The following is a 26,494-nucleotide window of genomic DNA, read 5'->3' as shown; positions in this document are numbered from 1 at the left end:
GAACACAGCATTTCATACCTCATTTCATTCGCTGTGCAGAAAAACAGGAATTTTCTGAGCCTCAGGGAGCAGCATAGGCTGTGCTGTATGCAATGTGTGGATTGCTCTTCTGTGGTTTTTAGGGAATTTTTTTAACCTGGGAAGGAGGAAATCATCCCCATTCCCAACTCTGTCTGAATTTTGAGCGTGTAGCTTTGAGTGCTTCACCGCATTCCTCCCGCAGTGCCTCTCTGTGTATACTTGGTTTATTGTTGCTTTTTTTGCATTCACTCATTTCACTGTCAATTTAAGCTTAATGTCATTAAAATTGCTCTGGTTTGCTCTACTTAAAATTCTCCAATTAGAAGGCATTTTTTTTCTTTGGCAGGAACTGCTAAGTCAATTACTTTCTCCTATTTTGTATTTTTCCCTAATGACTCATTAGATAAGCACCTTTGCAATTGCCTGCAGGAAGCAATCAGCCCGCTATCAGCAAACGCCTCGCACAAATCAGTGGCAGAAAGCTCTGCAGGTTGAAGGCCAGGCATCAGACCTGGGCCAAGACAGCAATGTTTTCCTCAGCACCCCAGGGATGCACAGAGCATCGCTGCCCTCCCGGCACAGCGCTGTGGATGCAGGAGCAGCAAGTTGGGACTTGGTGGAAACATCCTCAGCAGTCTGAAGTCACTTTGGGTAACATCTCCATGTGCTTCATCTTCCCACCTTCCACAGCCCTCCTCCATGCGCTGTGCTGAGCAGCAGGGGAGCCTCACCATTTGCTGATCAGCTATTAAATGCTTGAAATCTAATTAATAGCGTCGCTCTAACTTTAGTCTGCTTGCAAAGCTTTGTTATCAAACTATGCCTAGTGAAACAAATGTGCTAATTAGCCACATTGGAAATAGGATGGAAGTAATAGCCCATTATTGTAAAATTGTGCTATTTATGCCCAACAATAACCATCCCTTTCAGGGAGAAACGCTGAGTGCTTGTTACTGTCTGGATGGGGGCTTAGTGTTGTGGAGATGGGGAGAGACCTTCAAGGCACAAACAGGGATTCATGGTGATGCAGAATGACAGGACAGGGAGGTTTCCTTCCCTCAGCCTCTTCTGAGGATGAAGAGGTGTCTGTTAGTAGAGAACAGAAACTTGCTCAGTGCATATCAGGGCTGTGGTTCATTGCTAATATTGACCATTAGCAACCTGACTGTGTCTCACCTAGATGTAGAAGTTAACAGCGCATGCTCCAAGTGCAAGGTCTGCACCTGGGTCATGGCAGCACCCACTGTCAGTGCAACTGGGGGACGTAAGGATAGAGCACAGCCCTGCCAAAAAGGACCGGGGGTACTGGTGGGGGGCAGCTGGACATGAGCCAGCAGTGTGCCCTGGCAGCACAGAAAGCCCAGCGGACCCTGGGCTGCAGGCAGAGCAGCGCGGGCAGCAGGGCAGGGAGGTGCTCCTGCCCCTCTGCTGTGCTGTGACAGCTCACCTGGAGCACTGCATCCACAGGTGGAGTCCTCAGGGCAGGAGAGACGTGGAGCTGCTGGAGCGCGGCCAGAGGAGGGACACAGCAATGGCGGCAGGGATGGAAGCCCTCCCTGCGAGGACAGGCCGAGAGCTGGGGCTGAGCAGCACGGAGAAGAGAAGGCAAGAGAAGGAGAGCTGAGAGCGGCCCGTCAGCATCTGAAGGGGCTGTGAGAAGGGAGGGGACGGACTCTGCAGTGGGTCTGTGTGATGGAAGAAGGGGAGATGGCTTCAGACTACAAGAGGGGAGATTGAGGTGGAGCTGAGGAAGAAGGTTTGGCAGTGAGGGCGGTGAGGTGCTGGCACAGGTTGCCCAGAGAGGCGGTGGTGCCCCGTCCCTGCAGACAGCCAAGGTCAGGCTGGACGGGGCTGTGAGCACTGCTGAGCTGTGGGTGTCCCTGTGCGCTGCAGGGAGCGGCACCAGGCGGCCTTCCAGCTCCCTTCCACCCAAATCATTCTATGATTCTACGATGGGACAGACGGGCGATGGCTGCAGGACGCTCCGTGCCTCTGTGCTGCAGAGCCCGGGCTGCCCACGAGGAGGCGGAGGTGCTGCTCACCGCCGGGCTGAGCGGAGCTCACGTCCCTTTCGCTGCGGTGCTGCTTCGGGGCAGCGTTCTCCCCTCGCGCTGCCGTCCCGAGGCGCTGAGCTCCTCCTTCCCTGCAGCGGTGCCAGAGGGGCTCGGTGAGGAGTTCAGGCCGACCCTCCCGGCGCTGCAAACCTTCGGCCAACGCGCAGCGGCGGTGCAGGAGCGCTCCCTGCAGCGCTGAGCTCAGCGGGCGCGGCCGGGATTCCTCGGCTCCCGCAGGAGATGTCTTTGCGGATGATTTATGCCGATGTTTTTTGCCGGGCGCGTTGCGTTACCCCAGCAACCGCGATGCGGCCTCCATCACCCCCTCGGGGTGGGATGGGAGGCGGGGGAGGGGGCTGCCCCACGCAGGGACCGTCGGGGCACCTCGCTGCCCGGAGCTGGCAGCCTTCCCCTCCCGCACCTCCACCAGATGAGCTCCCCCGGAACACCGGCGTCGAAGGGCAGCACCGGGTTGAGGGTGGCCCCCCCGCCCCGACGGCCCCGAGTGCCCCCTACCCCGTCCCGCCCTGCTTCCGCCCTCTCCAGCTGTGGGGGGAAGGCCGCTGGTTGCGTGTTTGCCGGGGCAGAGGGTGTGGGAAGGGGTGAGAGCTCTCTGAGCGCGTTAGCAGCTGCGGTGGGAGCAGGCAGCCAAGTTGGACGGAGGCTGTGGATGCTGCGCGGTTTCCTCCCCTGACTCATCCGAGCGGCCGGGGGGAACGTCGAGCACCGGGCCCAGCTGCAAGAGGGGCTGCTCCGGGCTTCCCCAGGGTGGGGCAGAGCTGCCCGGTGCCCGTCCCCACGAGCAGAGCCCTCAGGCACCGCAGGAAGAGGACGGGGACCCGCGAGGTCCTTACTGCGGTGCACGGGGAAAACGCGGAGTGCTCCGCTGTGTCCCATCCCGCAGCGCTCCGCTGCTCCGCACGCGGCCGTCGGACCCCCGACGGCTGGCACTCCTCTGCGGCCGGGCCCTGGCTGCCACCGGCCCCGTTTTCATGCGGGCAGGGCTCGGCTCTGCTGTGCCCTTCCCCGTGCAGCCGTGGGCCGATCTCCCCTGTAAGCAGCTGCGGTAGTGGGGTCACCCCACAGCCCGCTGGGTGGGGACGGGCGGGAGGGGCCGCGGGGCTCGGCGTCCGCCCAGGTGAGGCCCCGGACCTGCACGGGGAAGAAAGGGACTTTTGTCTTCGTGCCGGGAGCCGCCAGCCCGAGGGCAGCCCTGCACGCAGGGGGCACGGGGACTGCTTGCTATTTGACGGTAACTGAGCCCGACCCTTTGGCATTTGCTGCCTCTGCCTCTTCCCACGGCGGGAACAAGCGGCGTGTTTAGCAGGCTGCGGCGAGAGAAGAAAGGCCGCCTTGTCCGCGCCAGAGGTGGGGCGCCGGCCGGGGCGGTCGCACTCCCGCCCCGCATTCCTCTGCCTGGGGCTGCGCGGGACGGGGGGTTGCGCTGCAGGCGGAGGGCCGGGGGCTGGCGGGCGTCTCCTCTACGGGAACCGGTGAGGAACGGGCAGGGCGCTGCTGGGGAGCCGTCCCAAGCAGGGTGGGCGACGGGGAGAGCTGGAACCCGTGATGGGGTCCAACGGGGTGATGGGGCTGAGGGCAGCGGGGTCGAGTAGGGTCGTGCGGCAGGTGGCTGGCGGGAGTGGGGGCAGATCCTAACGGGGGCGGCGTGGCTGTGGCTGCCCCCCTCCCTCCCCCCCCCGGGGAGCTGCACGCTGGTACGGCGGGGCTCTCCGTTCTGGGAAGGGTTAACACCCGCACAGGATCCCACCCTGGCTCCGCTCCCTTCCTATGCCAGAGCCCAGCCCCTCGCTGGCTTTTCCTCCGGACATCGTAACGGGCCTCGGCGCTGGCGAAGCTGTGGGTAGGCTGTGGGGTCTCACGATGCTGGGGAGCGTGGCTCCCCTGCCCATGAGCAGCGGTAGGCAGCCCCGCCAGCATGTCGGGGCAGTGGGGACTCTGCGGCAGAGGCTCCCGCTCAGCGCCCGCACCAGGACCGGGTGGCAGGTAAGGGAAAGCGGAGGCTCTGTGTCTGCATCCGACAGGGAGCGTGGAGCTGCTACCGAGTACCCAGGGGCTGTGCCTGTGCTCTGCCCGTCAGCTGGCACAGCCCTCCTATGCGGTGCTGCTGCAGCACCGCTGAGCCCTCGCATCGAGCGGAGCAATCTGGGCTCCGTCCCAGCCCTGAATCTGACGCCTGCTGTTTTCCAACATTTCATTTTTTCCGTGGTGTGTAATAGCTGCCCGCTCGCCCCCACAGCTGTGTTCAGGGCCAGCCGGGCTGGGAGTGCTGTCCCTCTCCTCCTGGGACACTGTGAGCGATGCTGAGGGGAGCCGAGCCCAGGGCTCACACTGCACCCCACGTGCCTCAGCTGCTCTGCACAGGCTGTGGGGCCGGGAGGGAGAAGACCCTGTCACCGTGAGCAGCAGCTGGCCCCGGGGTCCCACGCAGGGTGAGCCCACTCCCATGGCGGGGCCAGCCTGCCCAGGAAGGGTTAAGCTGCATGCAGCCAGTCTTGAGCGGAAGGGAGGGACGTAAGGAGCAGACGGTAAATTTAGTAACCAGAGCGTCCCGGCACAACAAGCGGTGTGAGCGCCGGGCGAGGGAAATTGCCGCTCATGGGCCGCGTTCCTCCCCGTGCACAGGAAGGCCGTGGGTGGCTGCTGGCCTTGTGCCGTGTCTGTGCGTCATAGGGGCCAGGCCTGCTGCTGGGGGCTGCCCTCAAGGGGCAGGAGTGGGTTGGGGTTAGGGTGGGAGGCAGAGTGCGTGGCCAGAAAGTCCCGGGCTGCACAGAGGGGTGGGCAGTGACAGCCGTGTCCCTGCTGCCCCGCTGGCTCTGGGTGCTGGCGGTGGGAGGGGACGCGGCGCTGAGTTCATGCACCCCCTAATCTGGCTGCTGCCGGCCTGTGCAGAGATGGGGATGAAGGCATGCAGCTGGGTGCTGGAATCAGGCATGTGTGGGTGTGCTGGGCTGCACTGTGAGCTGCTGCGCGCGGAGGCAGATGTTGCTGCAAACAGCTGGATGCTGCTCTGCTGTGTCTGCCTGTGGCCATAAGGGCCCAGCTGTCGACCACTCCCAGTGTGTAGTGGGGTCTGTTTTCTGCAGCATTTGTGGAGTTGTGCCAGCGTGGTGGCTGCTTCGTATGATTAGCATGCAAGCGGGTGTTCCAAGGTGCTGGAGCCTGTGCTTGCTGGGCAGGGATGCGCACCAGCTTTGGGCAGCTGCTGCAAGGCTGGAAACAGGAGTTGAGCACAGGGTCTGCAGCAGAGCCAGAGCCCTGCACAGTTGTGCCCACACGAGCACTCATACCAATGCTTCTGTCTCTCCCAGCCCGTGCCTGACATCACCAGGCGCCTCCGTGCGAACACAATGGAGGCTCCCAGCAGGACCACCACCAGCCCAACGCGCAGGGTGCAGACCATCATCCAGGTGAGGCTCAGGGCTGCGGCAGGCAGGGCGAGTCGTGCCCACCAGCACTGCCCCAATGTGTGGCAGGGTCCTGCCTTGGTGGTAGAGAATGCAGGGAAGGGTGAAGAATTCTGGCTGCAGCAATACTGAACGTCTGTGGGAGCATGGAAGTGCAGCAAGGAGCCCTTCTCCTCCGTACCAGCCCTGCTGCAATGCTCTCCTCACCCACTCCTCACCCCGATCCTATTACAGGATCTGCAGTAAAGCCAATTGAGCTAAGTGGCTGCTGCCTCGGATCCTCTTAGAAACAGCCCAAGCTTCAGGGATCTTCCCTGCAGGACCTGACCTGGGCACACTCCTGCTGCAGCTCCCCAGGGCTGGCAGCATGGGAGGGAAGGAGTCCTGGGCTGTCTGCATCCTCCTGTTTGTCCTGCCTGGCCTCCACCCCTCAGTCTGCATGACCATACACACACAGGCAGGTTAGGGGGCACATGGGTGCTTGCAGGAGAGGTGCTGCACAGAGCGGCCCAGAGCAGGCAGCGCAAAGGAGCAGGCTGCTGCCACAGGTGCTATGTGCACCCCTCCCTCCCTTCTCATCCTGTGGCATGGAAAGATAAGGAGCCTGTAAATATTTATGACCTGTTACTGCAGGGCACAGCAGGAACAGAGGCAGCTTCTGTCTCTGCTTGCTCCAGGAAGGGCCCAGCAGGACACTTGTGAGGGCTGCCCCTGCTCACAGCGCTACACAGCACTGACCTATCCTGCTCTGACCCTTGCAGAACAGCCCCCTGGACCTGATAGACACAGGCAAAGGGCTGAAGGTGCAGACAGAGAAGCCGCACTTGGTGAGCCTGGGCAGCGGCCGCCTCAGCACTGCAATCACACTGCTGCCGCTGGAGGAAGGTGAGTGCTGACTGCTGGAGCATCCCCACCTTTGGGTGCACCCCAATCCAGGCAGCTGCTTCTTGCCTGGGGTGGCTCCTGGAGGATCGCTGTGAGCATGGCTGGGAACCCATCTCACCACACGACAGTGGGGATGCTCAGCCTCTCTCTCTGCAGGGAGGACCACAATTGGCACGGCTGCAAAGGACATCGTCCTGCAGGGCCCTGGCCTGGCACCCGAGCACTGCTACATCGAGAACGTGCGAGGGACACTCACTCTGCACCCCTGCAACAATGCCTGCACCATCGACGGTGTGATGATCCAGCGGCCCACGCGCCTCACTCAAGGTAGGGCTGTGGATAGATCCCTGTTAGCAGATCCTGGGCAGGATCTGGCCGTCCTGGACACGGCCGTGCCGTCAGATAGCACACAGGTCTCCAGAACCATCCTGCCACTGCCTGTCCCGCGTCTGCAGCTCCTGGCTGGAGGTGTGGCACATTTCGGGAGTTGTCTTGGCTCCGAAGAAAACCATCTCAAGACCTGTTGCTGATGTCTGCGAGGAGCAGAGGGCCCGGGTTCTCAGACGGCCCTGTGTGACTGTAGGGGCTTGGACCCCATCGTCCCTCCACAGCCACCCCGTGAGCGTGGGGGGAGCTCAGGGCGGTCCCCGGGAGAGGAGCGGGGACCCCAAGCGGCCACGACCGCGGGCAGCGCCGAGACGCAGAGCGCAGCGGGTGGCTTCCTCACGGCCGCTCTCACATTTTCCGTGCCTGCCCATTTTGTCCGTGAATCACTCTTTCTGGTCCCGGGGTCCCCACGCTGCCGCGCCGGGAGCGCCGTCCGTGCCCCGCGGAGCCGCCCCGCCCGTGCGGCTCCTCCCCGGGGCGGTCCGGTGCGCGGCTCCCGCTGCCCGGGCGGCGGCTGCGGCCAGCGGGCGGCTCGGTCTCGGTGAGTGCGGCGCGGCGCGGCGGTGGGGGGGGACGGCCACGCGTATCCGTGCCCGGAGGGGCGGGGGGTGCAGCGAGGAGGGCGCCGGGAGGGGCGGAGGGAACCGCGCCGGTTCTGGGCTTTGTTTGGCGGCCCCGGGCTGCCGGCGCCCCGCGGAGCTGCCGCGCGTCGCCTCGCGGCCAGCGCCGTCTCGCTCGTTTATCGTCCTCCATCTGTCTGCATCGGTCTGTCGGGCCCGGGCCGTGGGGAGAGGGCGATGCCGAGCTGTCACCAGGTCGGGCTTCGGGCGCCGCGCCTCCGCGGGCAGCCGGGGCGGGGGCTCCGGGCGGGGGTCGTCTCCGGGCAGCCCGGCCCCTCCGACAGCGGTGGCTGCTTTCAGACTTTCTCCATCCGCCATTTCATTCATCGCCCGCGGTGTCGGGTTGCGCCGGAGTTAGAAATCCGGATCCTGCGCTCCTTTGACAGCCTCTCATTAGCGACGGTGATTTATCCGAGGCGCTCCCGGGGCGGGGAAGCCGCACAAAGGCCTGGGAGCCGCGGGCCGGGGGAGATCCCGCACTGCCAGGCGGGGAGGGGCGGCTGGCGGCGGGGCTCGGCCGGTGCGGAGCCCCCCGGAGCCGGGCGGGGTCCGTTCGGCCCCGCTGCTGCTGCAGAGTGAAGATGTTCCTCGCATGTTCCCTCGTACCCCCCGCAGAAGGCGGCTGGGTGCTTCGGGGGGACCGCGTGCTGCAGCGGGTCACCCAAGGGAACAATGAGAGCCGCGTGAGTGGAGGAGAAAAGGACCCGATGGGCGATGGGTGCGGGTGCTGTTGACATCCCCGTGTCCACACTTTCTGAACAGCACACACAGCTCCTTCGGGATGGGCACAGTGGGGTCGCGGAGCAGGAGGTTGGTGGCCACTGCTCTGGAAAGAGCAGCTCCTGGAAAAGCATGGGTCAATTAGACCCATCTGCACGGGGACACATGGGTGTGCTGAGAGGCTCTGCCAGCTGAACCCAACACGTGCAGGACTTCTCTTAACCTGGTGCAATCTGTGTTGCCTGGAGCTGATCTGTGTGGGTGTCACACAGGGCTGCTCTTTGCCAGCTCCCTGGTGGGACCTGGAGTCGGCACGTGCTCTCCTGTTATTTCTGCTCCACCATAGCTGGCATAGGGTGATCTCTGTACACGCTCCCCCACTCCCCGCTGCCTGCCTGGGGATTTCCCAGCCCAGCTCCCTCCATCCGGACCCACCTGCTCTGCTGGGGCTGAGGCTGGGGCTGCACTTGGGTTGCACGCTGCCAGCTCAGCTGCTCCAAAAAATGCATCCCTTCCAGCAAGGGATTTTCAGCTGACAGCGAGCAGTGAGCCTCTCCCTGGGGCCCTGGAGACGCTTCAAAGTGGGGTGTGTCGGCAACCCGGCTGCCAGGCAGGAGCCTCGCGCTGCCGGCGTGGTGCTGGCTGGCAGCAGCCCCGTGGGGAAGGCGGCTGGCTGTGTGCTGCCTGCTCCCAGCTCCCTGTGTTTACTGCACGTGTGGGACTTTGGCACCGTGGCTTCCGGATGCTGTTGTCTTCACACACCGGTGTGTGTGAAGAGTCGCCTTTTACAGCCCTTGCAGGGCGGGTGCGGGCAGCACTTTCCTCAGCTGCACATTGAGCTGCATCCAGGTGGTGGCAGAGCAATGAATGCAGCTCTCAGTGGGGCTGCTGCACTCCCTGTGCCACCCGGCCCTACTGCCCTGCCGGTCCCCCAGCGTGCGGCCGTGCAGGGAGCGACACGCAGCGTCTGAGCCGCCTGCGCTCAGCAGGGACCATCTGCAGCCTCTGCTGCTGTTCCCTGGGGCTGGCGCAGCCTGGCTCCCGTCCCTGCATTCCTCCCTGATGGCGAATCGGCAGCCTTCCCTGCGAAGGCTCCGGGTTTGGGCCAAGAAGAGGCATTCTCCTACAGCGGACAGGAGCTGTCTTGTCTGCAGCTGGCGGCGGCACTGGAGTGCTGCCAGCCCTGCTCTGTGCGTGGCCCCAGCTGTGCGGGATGCACCCGGCTGTGGGGATGGCGGGCAGTGACCTGGATTCCAGCCGTGCCCCCCCACCCCGGTGCTGAACCCCCTCTCTCCCCAGGGTGCACCATCTGCCTGGGCCAGGCGACTTTCCTCCGCTTCAACCACCCCGCTGAAGCCAAGTGGATGAAGAGCATGATCCCAGCAGGAGGAAGGAGCCCCGCGGCTCTTTATGGACTGCCAGCAAGTAGGTGGCCCTTCTTCATCCTTGGTGGGGCTGTGGGGATGTTAGGAGTCTCCTTGTTTGGAGTTCTCCCGGGTGCGGGTGGGAGCATAGGGCTGTGCAAGGTCATAACAGTGGGATCTGGATTCCTGTGATGCCCATTCATGGATGCTCTGTGGTGCCTTCACTGGCTGATGACTCAGCCTGGTGGCTGTGCTGATGTCTGTTAATTATTAATGGTGCCTGGGAAGAGTGTAACAGGTTTCTGCCCAACCCAAGCCCCCTGTTGTGTGTGGGTCTGGAGGCTATGCTGCTACTGGGGCAGAGCTCTCAGTCCTCGCTCAGCCCAGGAGCGTAGGGCTGTTGGGTGCATGCAGGCTCCCCTGCTTCCTGAGAGATGCTGTTTACATGTAGGGCTGGCTACAAGGAGGCTGTGAAGGCCGTTTCCCTGGCTGCAGCACTTAATTGAAGCAGCTGCTTATCTCGCTGTGTCTGTCTGTAAGGCATGAGGTCCCTGCCTCCAGCCTGGCTCCAGGGAGGGGGATGAGACAGGCGCTGTGCTGATCCAGGCTGGCAGCTCCCACGTGCCATCCCCACACTGTCTCCATGGCTGTGCATCCCTGAGCAGGACACAGCTGGAGCTTTCAGCAGCACTGTTTGCTGCTGTCTGGCTCCCAGTGTAGTCCCTCCCCACTGAGGAGGTGGCAGGGACCTGCTTGGTGCTGGGACAGCCCCTGCCCTTTCCCAGTGGAAGCTGGTGCCAGGCACAGGATGCTGTGGGTACTGGAAGTCACCAGACACTGGTGCTTGTTGGGTCTGTGCAGCTGCACCCTGCTTATTATCACCAGGGCAGGATGCTGTGAACTCATGGTGTGATTTGTGCCATGTGCACAGTGCTGAGGGGTGGGAAAACATCAGGTCCTACAGCTGGGAACGGGGAGTAAGAACCTGAGGAGGTGCTGTGTCCCCTGAGCAACCTGCAGCTGCCCACAGCTGCTGCCCTTCTAGTCCCTGGTTGTATCTCTGTCCCTGTGATATCAGGCAGGACTGCGTGTGCAGAGATGATGCCTGCTGCTCTGGGTCCCACCTGGGCCGTGGGACTGATGGTGTCTCTCTCAGCAGGGATGCACTCCTGGTGCGCATGAAGCAGGGGTCAGGTCAGTGTCAGGCCTCATGCTGGTGTTTGCTGCTGCCTATTTGTTTTGCTGTGGCAGCTCAAGATCTACCGATGTGGTGCTGCCCCATGCCAGTGTGGTGACACTGTTCAAGAGCAGCCACTGCTGTTATTAGCATGTCCTTTGAGTGACAGGCACATCGGTGGCACGCAGAGCTGTGTCCAGACACACCACGGCCTCGGGCCGGGATCAGGCAGGGAGGCTGCATGCCAGCATGCCTGTGCCCTCCTGGCTGGCTGTGCACAGTATGATTTTGCAGGCAGGAGCCTTGCACTGTGGGGAGGGAGAGTTTAATGGAAGTGAACTGAGCTTTGGTCTGCCAGCTGGGTGCCAGCCTCAATCTCCTGCCCCATCAGTGTGCTCTCTGCAAGCCCTGCAAGGCAGAGTGGAGCAGAGCTGGGCTGGGTGAGGGGCTGCCTGCAGAGCTGCGCTGCTCAGAAGCTGCAGGAGCAGGGCAGCACGGTGCCCCTGCCCGCTCTGACTTCCACTCCCACGTCTGCCCGCAGAGCCCGAAGCCCTGGTGAATGGCAGCCGCCAGCTGCCGGCACGGGAGCCCAGCCACAACTCCCTGGTGAGCTCCATCGAGAAGGACTTGCAGGACATCATGGACTCGCTGGTGCTGGAGGATCCGGCGTCCCCCAGCAAGAAGCCGCCGTCCCGCGGGCAGTCCCCGCTCTGCGCCATGGTGAACGGGGGTGGGCGCTGCCTCCTGTCCCCTCCGCTGAGCCCCGGTGCCGCCTCGGGGGGCTCCAGCTACGAGAACGCCTCGCCGCCCTTCTCCCCGCTCTCCTCGCCCGCCAGCAGCGGCGGCTACACGAGCCACTCGCCCAGCAGCCAGGAGCAGGGCCCGGCCGTGCCCCCCGTCGTGCCGCTCCGCTCCTCCAGCTATAACCACGCCGTGCAGCCCCCCCCGCAGCGCCCACCACCGCCACCCTACGGGGGCCCCAATGACACTCGGTCGGCGGAGAGCCCCCGCGCCTGGCGGGGTGCCCTGGACAGCTCGGCGGTCCCGCACCCCCTCCAGGAGCACAGGGCGGGCAGTCCTCGTTCCCAGCCGCCCGGCAGCCCCCGGGCAGCCCCCCGGACATTGGGCTCCTCGGTGCCGCGGGTTCGGGCAGCCCTGCAGGAGCGGCCGCCCAGCCCCTTCCGAGAGCCTAGGGACCCTCCCGCTCCCGGCCGGCAGCCCGCACCCAGGCTTCTCCCGGACGCCGTGGGACCGGCGCACGGCAGCCAGAGTGGCCGTGGGCTGCAGCCCCCCGAGAGCCCGCGGGCGGCCCGGAGGAACGTGGAGAGCATGCGGGAGCTGCCGCCCCTCAGCCCGTCCTTATCGCGCCGAGCCGCCAGCCCCCGGGCGGCCCCGGATGCCCCGTCCCCTCAGCCCCGGCTGGGCAGGGAGGTTCCTGGAAGCCCCCGAACCAGGCGCAAGGGCCACGAGGAGCCGAGCCCCGCGGGCGGGAGGAGCAGCAGGGCCGGGAGCCCCTCGTCCCCGCTGTCGATGGAGCCGTCCGCACGCCGGCCCAGCTTCAGCTCCTGCCTCAGCCCCGCACACAGCCTGGGCTCCCTGGCCGTGCCTTCGCCCCGGCAGAGCCCCCGCGCCCAGAGGAAGCTGTCGGGGGACGTGCGGCTGCCGGCGGGCGTGCGGGAGCGTAAGAACAGCATCACCGAGATCAGCGACAACGAGGACGATCTGCTGGAGTACCACCGGCGGCAGCGCGAGGAGCGGATGCGGGAGCAGGAGATGGAGCGCCTGGTGAGCCGAGGGGCGCGGGGGGCTGCTGGCTGTGGGAGGGGGTCCTGACCCGGATTTGGCAGCTGGAGCCGAGGCTTGGAGGGGCCGGGGGCAGCCCCGGCGAGTGCGAGGTGGCCTCTTTGCAAATGGCTTTGAGCTTCTGTTGTTTTCAAAATGTAGGCCTTTTCTCTCGGGGATTTTGCTGACGGCAGCTTATGAATGATGTGAACAGGCTCCTAGGCTCGAGCTTATCCGGAGAGATTATGGCCTGGAGTGGCAGTTGGTGCCCCTGGTGTGCGGGGAGCTGCTGCCTCGCACCAAGCCCCTCTGCTTGCAGCAGCCAGGGAAATCTGCAGGCTCAGCCTGGGGCAGTGCTGTTCTGATGCTCACGGCTGCCTTTGGTTGTGGATGTGTAATTTTTAGTGCCCCTGGGTTTGCAAAGTGAGGCGTGCCTTGCCAGGGCTGCGGCTCAGCAGGGACACGGTGGCTGCCTGTGCGTGGTGTGCAGATGCTGTTCCCGGCTGCCGACTGCTGGGAGGCTCTGTGGGCATTGCATCTCTATATTTAGGGACGGGGATAGAGTTTTTATAGAGCGAGCAGCTGCCTGGGTGGGGCTTGCCCTGTGCATCTGTCTCTCCCTGCTGCCCAGTGGATTGCTGGGAGCAGCCAGGGACTGTTGGGGCAGCTGGGCCAGGGGAGTGCTCCTTGGGGCTAGGGCAGCACAGCTTGGCCCTGGCTCACCCTGATGGGCTGTGCAGTGCAGGAGATACGTGTGTGTCCCCACCGGCATTGCACCCAGTGCTGCCCAAGGCTGGTGTGGGGTACCGCCTGTGTTTCCCCAGGGAGGGCCCTGGGCTGATGGTTTGGCACAGCCCGCATCCTTGAGGATTTGAGATGCCCTGCAGATGCCCTGGCTGTGTTCACCTCCCCAGGTGCCATCCAGAACCCTGCTGGGTGCTTCCTGCCCTCTGCCCATCCCCATGTTGTGGCACGGGCAGCAGAAGCCCTGTTTACTCAGTCCTGAGTCACGGCAGGCAGACAGCCTGAATCACCACCTACAAATAGCCCCTTACAGAGGCAGCGCGGCGTTCAGCCGGGGCTGCTGTCTGTAATTAGTCTGTCTCCAGCCCTGGGCATGCCACATGCACTGCAGGCCGATGCTCTGACTGCTGCCCAGGGCTGGTTGAGTGCACTGGGCTGGGGCATGGAGCAGCGCAGCCCCTGGTGTGCAGAGTGCTGGAAGTCCATCAGGGCAGCCGGGACCTTCCAGACACGGGCGATGTGCCCAGAGCTGGAGGAAGCGCTTCCTGTGTGCGGAGGTGGTGATGATCTGGGATGCGTGGGAGTGGGACACACAGGGCAGGGTGACACACAGGGGATGCTGCTGGGAAACAGGGAAGTGCCCCAAGTCCTGCTGCTGTGGCTGTGGTGAGCTGCTGGCAGCCAACGTTCCCCAAGAAACAGTTTTCCTTCCTCAATGTGGGGATGTTGGTCCTGGCACGTCACGCTGTGGTCTGTGTGTATGTGCCCTGCTGCCAGATGGGCACTGCGTCCCCTCCCTGGGCACAGCAGTGATCCCTGTGCCCCGCAGCAATGCAGGCAGCCGTGCTGGTGAGGGACGTTTGTGGACACTGGGATGGGTGCTGCAGGTCTGCTCTGACCAAACCTCCCTGCAGGAGCGGCAGCGCCTGGAGACCATCCTGAACCTCTGTGCTGAGTACACCAAGACAGACGGCTCTGAGCTGCTGCCTGGTCATACGGATGCCGGCTGGCGGGCACCAAGGGGCACAGCAGGGCTGGGCCGTGCCGCAGAGGAGCTGGGTGTGCTCCGGCAGAGGGAGAGCCTGGAGAGGTCAGATGAAGAGAACCTGAAGGAAGAGTGCAGCAGCACCGAGAGCACACACCACGAGGTGAGGGGATGGGGATGTCTGGGCTGAGCCGTTCCGTGCTGTGCTGTGCTGACCTGCTCCCTCTGCAGCACGAGGAGCTGGCAGGCCCACGCGCCAAGGAGGCACAGCGGCTGGAAGAGGAGCGAGCCTGCGTGTTCGGCCGCCTGGATGAGCTGAAAGGCCGTGTCAAGGAGCTGGAGCAGCAGCTGCAGGAGACATCGCGAGAGGTGAGGGCCTGGGCAGCACCCACATGGGCACTGGGTAGTGGATTGGGCTGGAGCGGCCATGCTGACACAGCTGTGTCACCCCAGGCAGAGATGGAGAGGGCACTGCTGCAGGGCGAGCGGGAGTCAGAGGTGGCACGGCTGCAGCAGGAGCAGGAGGTGGTGCAGCAGCTGCAGGAGAAGCTCTCCGGCCTGGACGCCAGCATCCGGAAGGAGCGGGACAAGGTGAGCCCCGAGGCAGGGCTGTCCCCTTGGGGCTGTGACATGCTGTCCCCTGTCCTGGTGCCCACGTGCAGGGATGACGCTGGTGGGGTTCTCCCATGCTGGAACATGTGGCTGGATTCTGCAGAGGCATTCGGTGACAGCTGCTGTGTCAGCTCCATGAGGTCTTCCCAGGTGTCTTCATGTGCAATGGGAGCACCAGTGTTTGTGCAGAGAGGGAGGAAGAGGAATGGGCGAGCAAGCTGGGCAGTGCCTTTCTCTCTCCTCTCTCTGTGTTCACATTGTGCCGGGCTCTGTCTGTCTGTGTGCTTGGTATTGGCGTGGTGTCCCTCAGCCCTGCCAGAGGAGGGCAGAGGCAGATGCTGGGGATGTGCTGTCAGTCTCACTGTCAGGCTTGGTGCTGCAGGGCTGCCCTAGCACTGACCATGAGGCCTCAGCACTGCCCAGCTCACAGCCTTCCTGCAAGCTGAGGTTTGCAGCAGGCCCACTGGCTCTGCTGCCCGCGGGGATGCTTTGGTCACACACAGTGGTGGTGACTGCTTGAGCATCTGTAATGCTAGAGGTGGCTGGGTTGCTCTCTTCTGAGCATTTTGCAGCTTTGGCCAGGAGCTCCCTGCAGGATGCTGAGCAGCAGCTCCGGGCTGCAAGGTGTGCTCCTGCTGCTCCTTCCTGGGCCTGGATTCTTTTTGCAGTCCTGGTGGGAGGGCAGACCACGTCTCGCCTCCCTGCGATTGGTCTCAGGCTGTGAGACCCCGACGTGCATTGCTCAGTGCCTGTGTGCAACTGGGGCCGTGTGGGGCTGAGCTGTCACCAGCACACCCAGCAGCACTGCTGCAGCGCTGGGGATTTGTGGTTTGTTTTTGATTTTCTGACCGTTTGCAGGCGTTTTCTCTAGTGAAAGACTGCGTTGTGCAGAGCTAGGAGAGGAGCAAAAAGAAGCCTCATTCCCAGAGTCTCAGTTGACTTAACCACCTGCTTTCCTATTCAGTCTGCACTAACTGGCTCTAACAGTGGCTGCTCTGAGCTCTGTCACTAACCTCTGACACCTCTGCTCTCCCCACTCACAGCCAGGTCTGGAACGTGGGGCAGCAGCACGTCCCATCCACCTCTGCATCCTCTGTCCACTTTGCCCCCACATCTGTGCTCAGGAGGGAGGGATGGCCTCGGCTTACTGTGCTCCTGTGCTGGAGGGAGCAGGAATCAGCTCCCCAAGGGGGTAGGGGGATCCTGCACTACTCCAGGGATGTGTCTTCAGTGCCAAGTGGGAGAAGGGCAGGGGCAGCTGTGGGATATGCTGGTGCCACCAGAGCCATTGCCACTGAGATGTGGCTGCTTTGGTGTGCAAGGACCGTCCTCAGAGGGGGACGATGTAGGCACATACACAGACAACACAGCGCTGTTACCTGAATGCTGGGCAGCAGCAAATCCAGTAGAAGCCCAAGTGAGCAAAGGTGCTTGTGAGACAAGACCTTGAGGCAAAATACTCATGGACAAGATTCCTTCCCAGGATTGCAGGAATTTTCAGGATTTCTAAGTAATGTTCCAGCAAGGATGGGGCTTTCCTTGTTTGAGCAATGCACAAAAATGCAGCAGTGCACAGTCTGATGTGCCAGGGGGTTGTCCTGGCAGAAAGCCTGCAGGACAGAGAGCTGGGATTCCCAATCCTTTTTGTGCTCCCTGCTCTCAGCAGCTCAAACTGGGGTTACATGTGGTGCCCTGCCAGCCGGGTGTCTCTGGTTGCACGGACTGTGGACAGGAACAAGCATTTGTTGTGCATCTGCCCTGCCACTAACGTGCTGAAGAACAGCCCAAGCAGCTCCACAAGGACAGCACAGACTTTGGTCTCCTATTGCCCAACAGGTAGCCATGCTGCTGCAGAGATGCACAGCAGCCACATCGCCGCCGCATTGGAGCTGCTCTGGCTGCCAGCAGCATCCTGGGTTTTGGGCACGTTAACAGAAGGCTCTGGTGGTGGTTGTGAGGATGGCTGTGTGGTAAAGCAAGGGCCTCTGGCAGCTCCTGGAGTCCTTTGATGGCAATGTGCAGGATTAGGATGACTTAACCCAAGTTGCAAAGCCAGGTCAACATTGATCTTTCCACTGTCCTTAAGTCTTTGGCATGGAAACATGAGACAGAGGTCCAGGGCTGGTCATAACCTCTGTAACGCTGCCCAGCCCAGGGTTCTCACGGCTTTTGCTCTCTCAGTCTCTTGGTAAATGCCCCTCTCTGGCTGACCCCTGTCTAATCCTGTAGCTTCTGCATGGCGCGGATTTGAGAAGTGTGTTTTCTCTCTTTTTTTTGTTTTGTTTCCCTTTTCTGTTTTTTTTGTTTGTTTGTTTTGTTTTGTTTTGTTTTCGTTCTGTTTTGTTCTCCCCTAATTTAGGAAAGGGCAAAGATTGATGCTGAAAGGAAGGAGCTAGAGAAACTCCGGGCGCTTTACAATGAGTCGAAGAGCCACCTTGATAACTGCCCTGAGTCAATGCGGGAGCAGTTGCGGGAACAGATGCGAAGGGTCAGTGTCTCACCCCCACCCCTCCTGGACCATGGCCCACCTCCCTCCGCTCCAGCTTAGGCCAGCTCTTCCCTGGCAGCTGGGGCCGCACTGAGAGCATCGCAGCCGGGCCGGAGGAGGCTGGCGCCGTGTTGGTAAGCTTGCTGCTCACCCGGCCCCATGGCACGGTGCTGGCTCCAGACCAGGCAGGGCACGAGCACGGATCTGCCCCAAGCATGCTGAGGAGGAGCCGTGTGCCCCACAGCACAGCCCCACGTTGAGCGTGGTGTCCTCTGCTGGGGTCCTTCTTGACCCCGTGCAATGGGATCCGCCCCACACATGGGCTCACAGAGCCGGGCTGTGCCCTGCCCGCCTGCCCACGAGCTGCAGTGCTCTGCGTCCAGATGCTGAGCATCTCTGAGGTGTGGAGGTGTCGCTGTGTCCGTGTGTCCGGCTGGGCACTGCCTGTGGAAGTTGGTCCCTGTTCTCCCAGGGTGCCGTCCCCAGGCTGCCTCTCGAGAGGGGAGCGCCAGGGAGCTCCATGTCCCTGTGTGTGTGTGCTTCCAGCTATTTCCTGCGAGTGTTTATTTACACAGTACTGTCAGTTTATGTTAGCATCGGTCTGCAGCATTTTTTCCCATTATCTGGTATTTTCTGGTAGCTGCTGGCTCTCCTCAGTCTGTGGCTGGAGCAGCCCTCGCTGCACAGCTCTAGCACACAACTGCTTGCGTCCCCTTTCCAGGCTGGTGGTGGATGCTCCTGCATTTGACATGGGTCTGGGTGATAGCAGGTGCTGCCCGCAGAATGTGATGGGATGCTCAGGGATGCTCAGTGGTCCTGGTGTGCAGGAGCCCCGGCAGCTGCCCTGCATGCACTGCACTCTATGTGGCCACGGAGTGGTGGTGGTCCCTTTCCTGGGGCATGGGAAGTGTGTTCTTGCAGTGAGAGCTCTGCCAGGACGGTGTTTGCAGACACTGAGTTGAGTGCCAGCATCCCAGGATGCCACATTATTTAAAGGCTGGGGGGCCAAAGGCATTTGTCTGTTGTGGTGCTGGTCTGTGGTGGATTTGCCATCAGCTTGGTGACATGGGTGCTTGCCATGCTCCCTGCGTGCTGCTTGGCAATGGTGATGCTGCTAGCACGGGGCATTTTCTGGCTCTGCAGCCTGGCAGAGCGTCACCGTAGGCTGGATGGGATCAGGTGGGAGCAGCTGATCTGGATGCAGCTCCCAGCCATTGCGAGAAGCTCATCCCATGGGATCTGTGCCCAGTGCCTCCTCCACCACCTTTGCACTGAGGCAAGGGAGTGAGTGGCCACCCCACTGTGTGTCTGAAGGAAGCAGAGGCCCTGGAGACGGAAACCAAGCTCTTTGAGGACCTGGAGTTCCAGCAACTGGAAAGGGAGAGCCGGCTGGAAGAGGAGCGTGAGACGCGGAGCCAGCAGCTCCTGCAGAGCAGGGCTGAGTACCACCGCAGCATCGCCCGCAGGAAGGTAGGGACACAGGGCAGCAGTCCCTTATGAGTTGCTCCTCAGCACTCATGTTCCCAGCACCCCATGTCCGTAGCACCCCATGTCCCCAGCCCAGCCACACTGCCAAGCTTCCCCTACCGCCAGCTCAGCCCTTGCCCATCCCCAGGAGCGGGTGGCTGCACTGGATGCTCAGGCTGCCCAGATCCGGCTGCAGAGTGCCCAGGAGGCTGAACGCCTGGCCCAGGAGAGGAACGATGTCCTGCGGCTCCTCCAGAAGGTAAGGCTTACATCTAGGGCCAGAGGGTTGTCACACACTCCCTGGTCTTGCATGCTTGCAACATGGGTGCTTGAGCGTGCAAAATGCTCCCAGGGGGTCACAAGTCACTGCAGCATCCCACCTTGCAGATGTTGCTGATTAGGCTGAGAGGGGATCCTGCCTCCTCTTGCAGCAGGGGTTGGCTGTTAAGGTGTGAGATGGGGCCTGGCCACCACATGATGATAACCTTCCTCCTCTCTCTGCTCTTGTTGTTGTGTGCTCAGGAGAAGGAGAAGCTTGCATCTCTGGAGAGACGGTACCAGCTTGTCACAGGTGGCAGGAGCTTCCCAAAGATGTCCTCAGCTCTCAAAGAGGTAACTGGGGAGATGGGGCACTGTCCTGAGAGCTGCTCTCCTGTGTGCTGGGCTGTTCCCATCCCCAGGGACAAGACTGGGGCACTGCAGTTTATGTCTGCAGCAGTTCCTCTGCTTCCCAGTGCCATCTGTCTAAAGCTGGGCACTTGCACTACTCCAGGCTTGTCTGTGGGCTGCAGGGACTGACATCAAGTTGGGAGGGAGGGAAATGCAACATAAGTGGGCTTGGGAGCAGCAGCATCTCCCGTGTCAGACTGCTGGGATGCTGCAGGAGCCTGGGCAGGCTGCAGGAGCCCTGCGCCAGCCCGTGTTGTTAGTGGGTGGCATGGCGGGGTGCCCTCAGGAGAGGGGATAGCACAGCTGCAGAGCACTTTCCAGTCTGGCTCTGACCAAGCTGGGGCTGCAGTGCTTCCCAGCCTGCTCCTGAATGGCGGGGTGCCCTCGTGCCTCAATGTCCTACTGCCTACCTGGGCATGTGGGCTGCTGCTGCTGCTATGAGCCTTCTGCCTCTGCGTGCCTCGCCTATGTGATCTTTGCCTTCCCACAGGAAACCCTCCATATTTCAGAGCCTTATGAGCTGCTGGAGGGAACTAAGCCCCTGAGTCCCCCACTAGGAGCAGCTGCCTCCTTAGCTTCTCCTTCTGCCCACTCCTACCCCAAGATGCAAGAGGTAATGGCACTAACTGCATGTGCTTGCGTGCTTGCCCTATGCAGGGCGGGCTGAGCCTGTGTATGGATATCCTTGCTGGCAATGGGGTGGGTGCCAGACCCCTAATGATGCCTTGAGGCAGCATGTCACACCCTGTAGCAGCAAGCTGAGGCAGTGCAGACAAGTTCTTCCCCATTTAGCTATCTGACACTTGAGCTTGGTAACACCAGCTGCCTGTCCCTGCCACGCTCCTCCTGCTCCGGGCTGTACCCAGCTCGGCTGGTGCTGAGCTGCTTCCATCTGCTTTAATCCTGGTGCAGTGTGGATGCCCCACATTTCGCCTTTGCTTAGCACTGGCTGAGGAACTGCCTTCCTGCAGTGGTGCTGGGGCAGCTTGAGGCACCTCCTATTGCCATGGTGCCATCTTGCCATGGATGGCTTGTGCCTGGGGACCTTGGTGACTCCTGGCTCAGGCTGATGGAGCCGTGGCAGTACAGGCTGGAGTCTTCTGTCTCTAGCGTGTGGTGATGCTGCATTTAAAGCAGCAGAAAGGCATCGTGCTGGGACTCCCAGCCCTGCTTTCAGGTAGCTGCAGAAGGGGACGATAGCAAGCAGGGAAGGGTTCAGCTGGCAGCGGTGGGTCGCGTGTGTGCATGGGGAGGTTTGCTCCTGTTTTGAGGTCAATGCCATGAGGCTAGCACATAGGTCTAACTCTCCTCCTTCTCCGCCGTGGATTTCTAGGAGTACATGAGGCTGTCTGACGTTTTCAGGTTCTACAGCAATGCATACGGCTCCAGCCTGGACACTAAAGCTTCTGCTGCTGCTCCCGCTGCTGCTCAACACTCTTTCTTGCTTGCTGTGCCCCCTGCAGCCAACGAGGTACCTGCCCTAGAGCATGCTCGGGTTGCCTGCCTGGGGCTGTGGTGGGCTGGCCATGTGGCCGCCTCCTGCGCCCAGTGCTCAGAGCTCACCTCTTCCCTAGGCTGGGCAATTTCTTTTGCTGCAGCTGAGCAGGGAGGAGCGGTGGGAGCAACCCAGCCTTGCTAGGGAGCGCTTCTTGTCTGCTCCGTGCAGGGTTCGCCCTCTGAGTGCTGGAGCAGAGCTCAGGAGCAGAGCAGGGAGCAGGTAGATCAATGTGGCAGCCCTTTGCCTTTTGGCTCTGGGGATCTCTCAGGCTGTGGTCACTGCACCTATGCAGGGAGGATGCGGAGCAGGGGGGAGCAGAGCTTTGTCCATGCTGCATGCTGCCTGGGCTGGGGGCATGATGAGGGAATGGAGAAAGGATGTCTGAGGTCCATGCTCTGCGCTCTGCAGCATCAGCGTCACCACATGCTGCCCTTTCTCCTGGGGATGCTGATACCTTTTCTGAGGGCTTCTCCCCATCGCTGTTTGCTTGCTCCTCTGTACCTATCTCTGCCTGGCTGTCCTGGCCCACAGCCCTTCTTCACAGCTCACTTTGCTTCTCTCTGCCCAGTACGTGACCATTGAGCAGCTCTCAGGGATCCTGGGCAGTGTCAGTGCCCCTGCTGGTTCCCCACTGGGCCGTGCCCCTCCAGCTTCTTCATCCTCAGGCTGCACTCCTCTTCCTCCTTCTCTGCCGGCTCTCTCTTCTCCCTCCATCTCCGCAGAGGTTTGTGTCCCATTTCCCTCCCTGTATCCCCAAGCATTCCCTGGGCAGAGAGAGGTGCTAGCAGGCTGAGGGGCACATACAGAAAGGGATGAGGTGCCCAGGGTGCTGCTGAAACAGCCCAAACACCGGCATGAGCTGCAGCCCCACTGCTGCCTTTGCTGTTCTGCTACCTGTGTGGCAGCAACCCAAGCTCTGCCCAGCACGTGCTGGGCTGCTGATGAGCAGGGGTGTCCTGGAGCTTCTAGTGGTCACCAGGGTCCCTGGGGTCTGTACCTCGCCTGCCATGCCCCTGCTACCTGGGGCCAAGCACCACACAGGGCAGTGATGCTCTGATCTCTCACTCTCTTTGTGTCTCTGTCTTTGTGTTTCTGTCTGTCCCTCCTATCTCACGCGGTGTCTCTTCAGATGGAGAAGCAGCTTCCAGGGGGCCCACTATGGCTCCCGGCTCTTGATTTAGAGAAGTGGTACCAGGAGGTCATGGCTGGCTTTGAGACCTTATCTCCTGTCTCTCCTCCTTCTTCCCCTCCTCCACTTCCAGCTAAAGCTTACTCTTCTCAAAAGCCTCTCCAGGTAATGCCCTGCTCCCCCTGCAGCTGCATGGGGCTACAACTCAGGCCTTGGGGATCGTATGGTGCCACTGTGCTGGGGGAGGCTTATGGGCCAGGGGAGCTGGCAGGTGCTCAGCTGGATACTGGAGCCTGCAGCAGTGTGGGACCACTTCCTCCAGCACCACTCTGTGCTGGTGCGTCAGCTGTCACCATGGCGAGGGCACTGTCAGGATGTGCAGCGTGCACAGGGCAGGAGTGGTGTGGGAGCTGGTACCGATGTTGGAGCTGAAGCTCTCAGCCCGATGTGGGAATTTTCAGCCTCTCTTTCCTTACTCACCTCTGCATCTTTGTGCCCAGGTCTATCGTGCCAAAATGGAGGGTGACACTGGTGCCCTCACCCCTCGGATGAAGAGTGGCACCCCATCATCCTCACAGCTCAACATTTCTGTGCTGGGCCGCAGCCCCTCGCCCAAGGTATGGCCATGGTGGGAGCTGTGCCCCATGCAGGGCTGCTGCTGCCCAACACCAGCCCCATCCTGAGTGCACAGGGTAGTGCTTAAAACATGCTGTATTGCCCTAGGGTCCCCTGCATGCCCCGAGCCACGCAGGCAGCCTGCCACGCAACCTGGCAGCCACACTGCAGGACATCGAGACCAAACGCCAGCTGGCCCTGCAGCAGAAGGGTGAGTGCCAGCTCCACACTGCCGCAGTTCAATGGGGCTGTGCTCCCACTGGGCATGCCTTTCTTCCCAGACACGCAGAGCAGCCCAGGCTGTGGTGGTGGTCCAGCTTCTCTGCACAGCTTGGCAGAGGAGGGAATCTGGCTATGTCTCTACCCACCCAGCCAAGGGCAGCGGGATCAGCCAGGGCCATGGCAGCCCTGTGGGCAGCAGCCAGGCTCCAGCAGGACACAGCGCCTTGCTCACGGTCTCTTGCTTTTCCCCTCTCTCCCCTTCCCTCAATCCCTCCGCCTGATGGTGCATCTCCAGCCGACCCACTCCCAGCAGAGCCCTTGCAGCCAGGCGATGTACCAGGTAGAGACATGGAGCGGCTCGGATTGCCTAGAGTAGCCCCAAGGCAGAAGCATGGCTGTTTGCTGATACCTTCTGTGTGGATGGGGAGGGGGCATGGCTAGCCAGGACTCCAGGGTGCTGTCAGTGTCTGCTTATGGACAAACCCCTCAACCCCTGCAGGCATTCTGCACGACACAGGAGCTAAGAGAAGCTCAGTGCTCTCACATCCCCCAGGGACATGGGAGCTCAGGTCCTGCCTCATCCTCCTGAATGCTGTGCTGCATGGACAGACAGTGCCTCTGGGACAAGAAGCGAAAGCAGGCATGCTGCAGGGCTGCGCCATGGCCAGCACCTCTCTGCAGCATTCTTTAGGCCAGAGCTACTGCTACCAGAGGCTGGGCTTTGGGCTTGGCAGGCACGATCCCAGGCTGTTCCCCTGCCAATGCTTTGCCAGCCTGCTCCCGCCAGCCTGACGCATGCGCTCCTTGGCTGCCATCGCCGCGTGTGTCGGAGCGCAGGCAGGGCCTTGTGCCAAGTGCTGACCTGGAACAGCAGCTGCTGTGTGTCCCTGGGGAGGGCTGTGCCGCATGTCAGCCCTGCGCCTAGAGAGGAGCACCGGGGGAGCTGCCACAGCTCTGGCAGCTGTGAGCGCAGCGGGGCCTGGCCACTGGGTTGAACCTCCCAGCCCTTCTGAGGAGCCAGGGCCAGCATCAGGGCACAGTCTCTCACTGAGCCCTGGGCCCAGCTCCTCCTGGCAGGTGCTACTGCTCACGAACCAGAGCCACGGCTGCAGCCCACCTCCATCTCCCCCTGCCCCACTTCAACCCCTTTCATTCCCATGGATGCTGAGCCAGGAGTGCAGCTCCTGAGCATGTGGTGCTCAGCAAGGCATGGTGCTGCTGCAGAGCCAGAGCCGGGCTCTTGAGGACAGCCCTGAGCCAGGCTGTGGCAAACTCGGAGTGCGGCATTCCATTGCAGCAGCTCTGTGTCCTTCCATGCCCAGGCAGTAGAGCCTGTAGGCCCACAGCTGCCTGCCGACCTGCTCTCTCCTTCTTCCCGGGGCACAGGTCAGCAGGTGATTGAGGAGCAGAAGCGGCGCCTGGCAGAGCTGAAGCAGAAAGCAGCGGCCGAGGCTCAGTCGCAGTGGGAAGCCTTGCACGGGCAGCCCCCCTTCCCCCAATCCTACCCTCCGCTCATGCATCACTCCATCCTCCATCACCACCACGCCCACGGTGCGGGCCCACGGGCCGAGGAGCTGGACCACGCATATGACACCCTCAGCCTGGAGAGCTCGGACAGCATGGAGACCAGCATCTCCACAGGCAACAACTCAGCCTGCTCACCTGATAACATGTCCAGGTAATCCTGGGGCTGGCTGTAGGCCCTAGGCTGAGCAGTGCAGGAGTGTAGGCTGCGTGTCTTCTTTGGCCCAGAGTCCTTGCTGTAGGCATTGTAGCTACCTGCTGAGCCAGGATTCCCTTCACACCTGAGGGGTGCAGCCTGACTGCAGAGACAAGGGGGTGTGAAGGGGCTCTTTATCACTGCTGTGTTGTGCAAGGAGGGGCTTGAGTGCTGCATGAAAGCTGCCTGATGCAAGCTGTCTGCTATGACACCTTCATGGCACCATCCTCCATCCCATGCTCACCTGCAGCTTCTGCCAGCACCAGCTGTGCAGGGCTGACCCTGTTGGAGGGATGGGGCCCAGCGTCTTGTCCTTGCCCCAGCCAAGCACTGGGGCTTTGCTGCTGTTTCCTGAGAACCTCCAGCAGCGTTGAGTTGTGCTGAGCCAGGCCCTGGCACAGGCAGGGCAGCAGGAGTTATGCTGTGGGTGTGTACTGACCCAGTGGTGTTCAGTTGTCTGCAGGATGGCAGCTGTGCTTGTCTTGCAGTGCAAGCGGGATGGACGCAGGGAAGATAGAGGAGATGGAAAAGATGCTGAAGGAGGCACATGCTGAGAAGTCCCGGCTCATGGAGTCCCGGGTGAGCAGATGTACCCCTGGGAGCAGGCTGGGAGCGGGACAGGGGCCGTGTCCCTGATCCATTGGGTCCCCAAGCCTGAGCACCTCTACACCTGCAGGAGCGGGAGATGGAGCTGCGCCGGCAGGCACTGGAGGATGAGCGCCGGCGCAGGGAGCAGTTGGAGCGCCGGCTGCAGGATGAGACGGCCCGCCGGCAGAAGCTGGTCGAGAAGGAGGTCAAGCTGCGGGAGAAACATTTCTCACAGGTGTGGGGCTTCGGGACAGAGCTCCTCCTGGGATGCTGCAGCTCCCTCCCCAGGCAGGGACCTGCCACTGAGCTCGGTGGTGCTGATGGGTGCACAGCGCTGTGCCTGCACAGCGAGGTTTGCAGCATGGTGTTGCTTTCCCAGGCTCGGCCTCTGACGCGGTACCTCCCCATCCGTAAGGAGGATTTTGACCTGCGGCTGCACATCGAGTCCTCGGGGCACAGCGTGGACACGTGCTATCACGTCATTCTGACAGAGAAGATGTGCAAGGGCTACCTGGTCAAGATGGGAGGCAAGATCAAGTCTTGGAAGAAGCGCTGGTTCGTCTTTGACCGCATGAAGCGCACCGTCTCCTACTACGTGGGTGAGTCCCTGGGCGTGCCAGGCAGTGCTCAGCCCCAGCACCACGGCCAGGTGGCTGTCACCGCATCCCTTCCCCATGCCCCTGCTAACGTTGCTTTTCTCCGTGGGGCAGATAAACACGAGACAAAGCTGAAAGGTGTCATCTACTTCCAAGCCATTGAAGAGGTGTACTACGACCACCTCCGGAGCGCTGCTAAGGTGAGCCCGGGCTGCGGCTGCCGCGTTTTGTCCCGGCATTTGGGTGGGTGGGAGGAGCCAGGGGAGCCCACTGCCATGCTGACCCTGCGCTCTCCTCCGCAGAGCCCCAACCCCGCGCTGACGTTCTGCGTGAAGACCCACGACCGCCTCTACTTCATGGTGGCCCCGTCGGCCGAGGCCATGCGCATCTGGATGGACGTCATCGTCACGGGGGCCGAGGGCTACACGCAGTTCATGAACTGAGGGCCGGGCTGGGCGAAGCCGGGCGGCACAGAGCTCTGCGGGCGCGGCCACGGGCGGGTTTTTTGTTTTTTGTTTTTTATGTTAACTTTTTAAAAACAATTTACTGGAAACGCGTCAGAGCACTGAGATGTGAAGCCGCGCGGCGCGGGGCCGGGGAGGGGCGGGGTCCTCCAGCCGCCAGGGGGCGCTCGCGGGCAACGGACGGCCCGCTCCTTTGTCACCGCGGAGGTACTGCTGCGCGCACGCGTCGCGCCGTCACGCGCGCTTCCGCCCACCCCGGCGT

The 26,494-nt window shown here is 62.0% G+C and overlaps 1 protein-coding gene across 15 annotated transcripts; it reads left to right on the top strand.

Annotated features, from left to right (window-relative positions):
* The first annotated feature begins 3,249 nt into the window (after positions 1 to 3,249).
* PHLDB1 (pleckstrin homology like domain family B member 1) lies at positions 3,250 to 26,321 on the top strand. 15 transcript variants are annotated; one of them, XM_042882375.1, is made up of 25 exons: positions 3,250 to 3,327; positions 5,405 to 5,503; positions 6,262 to 6,385; positions 6,542 to 6,712; positions 9,412 to 9,537; positions 11,195 to 12,438; positions 14,094 to 14,327; positions 14,396 to 14,533; positions 14,618 to 14,755; positions 17,136 to 17,264; positions 18,579 to 18,734; positions 18,880 to 18,990; positions 19,254 to 19,343; positions 19,891 to 20,013; positions 21,467 to 21,622; positions 22,028 to 22,192; positions 22,528 to 22,644; positions 22,751 to 22,853; positions 23,160 to 23,204; positions 24,251 to 24,542; positions 25,073 to 25,163; positions 25,261 to 25,407; positions 25,552 to 25,771; positions 25,883 to 25,968; positions 26,071 to 26,321. In XM_042882375.1, the coding sequence occupies exons 2-25, from the start codon at positions 5,444 to 5,446 to the stop codon at positions 26,209 to 26,211; spliced, it is 4,407 nt and encodes a 1,468-aa protein (XP_042738309.1). In that variant the 5' UTR covers positions 3,250 to 3,327; positions 5,405 to 5,443; the 3' UTR covers positions 26,212 to 26,321. The 15 variants fall into 15 exon arrangements, with proteins under 15 accessions (XP_042738309.1, XP_042738310.1, XP_042738308.1 ...); XM_042882376.1 differs by lacking the exon at positions 3,250 to 3,327 and adding an exon at positions 3,370 to 3,443; XM_042882374.1 differs by lacking the exon at positions 3,250 to 3,327 and adding an exon at positions 3,487 to 3,568.
* The last annotated feature ends 173 nt before the right edge of the window (positions 26,322 to 26,494 follow it).

The sequence above is a fragment of the Lagopus leucura genome, unplaced genomic scaffold, assembly GCF_019238085.1.
Source record: "Lagopus leucura isolate 7727_CA_CO unplaced genomic scaffold, USGS_WTPT01 Super-Scaffold_100034, whole genome shotgun sequence".
Lineage (NCBI taxonomy): Eukaryota > Metazoa > Chordata > Aves > Galliformes > Phasianidae > Lagopus > Lagopus leucura.
This window is presented reverse-complemented; position numbering and strand designations above follow the sequence as displayed.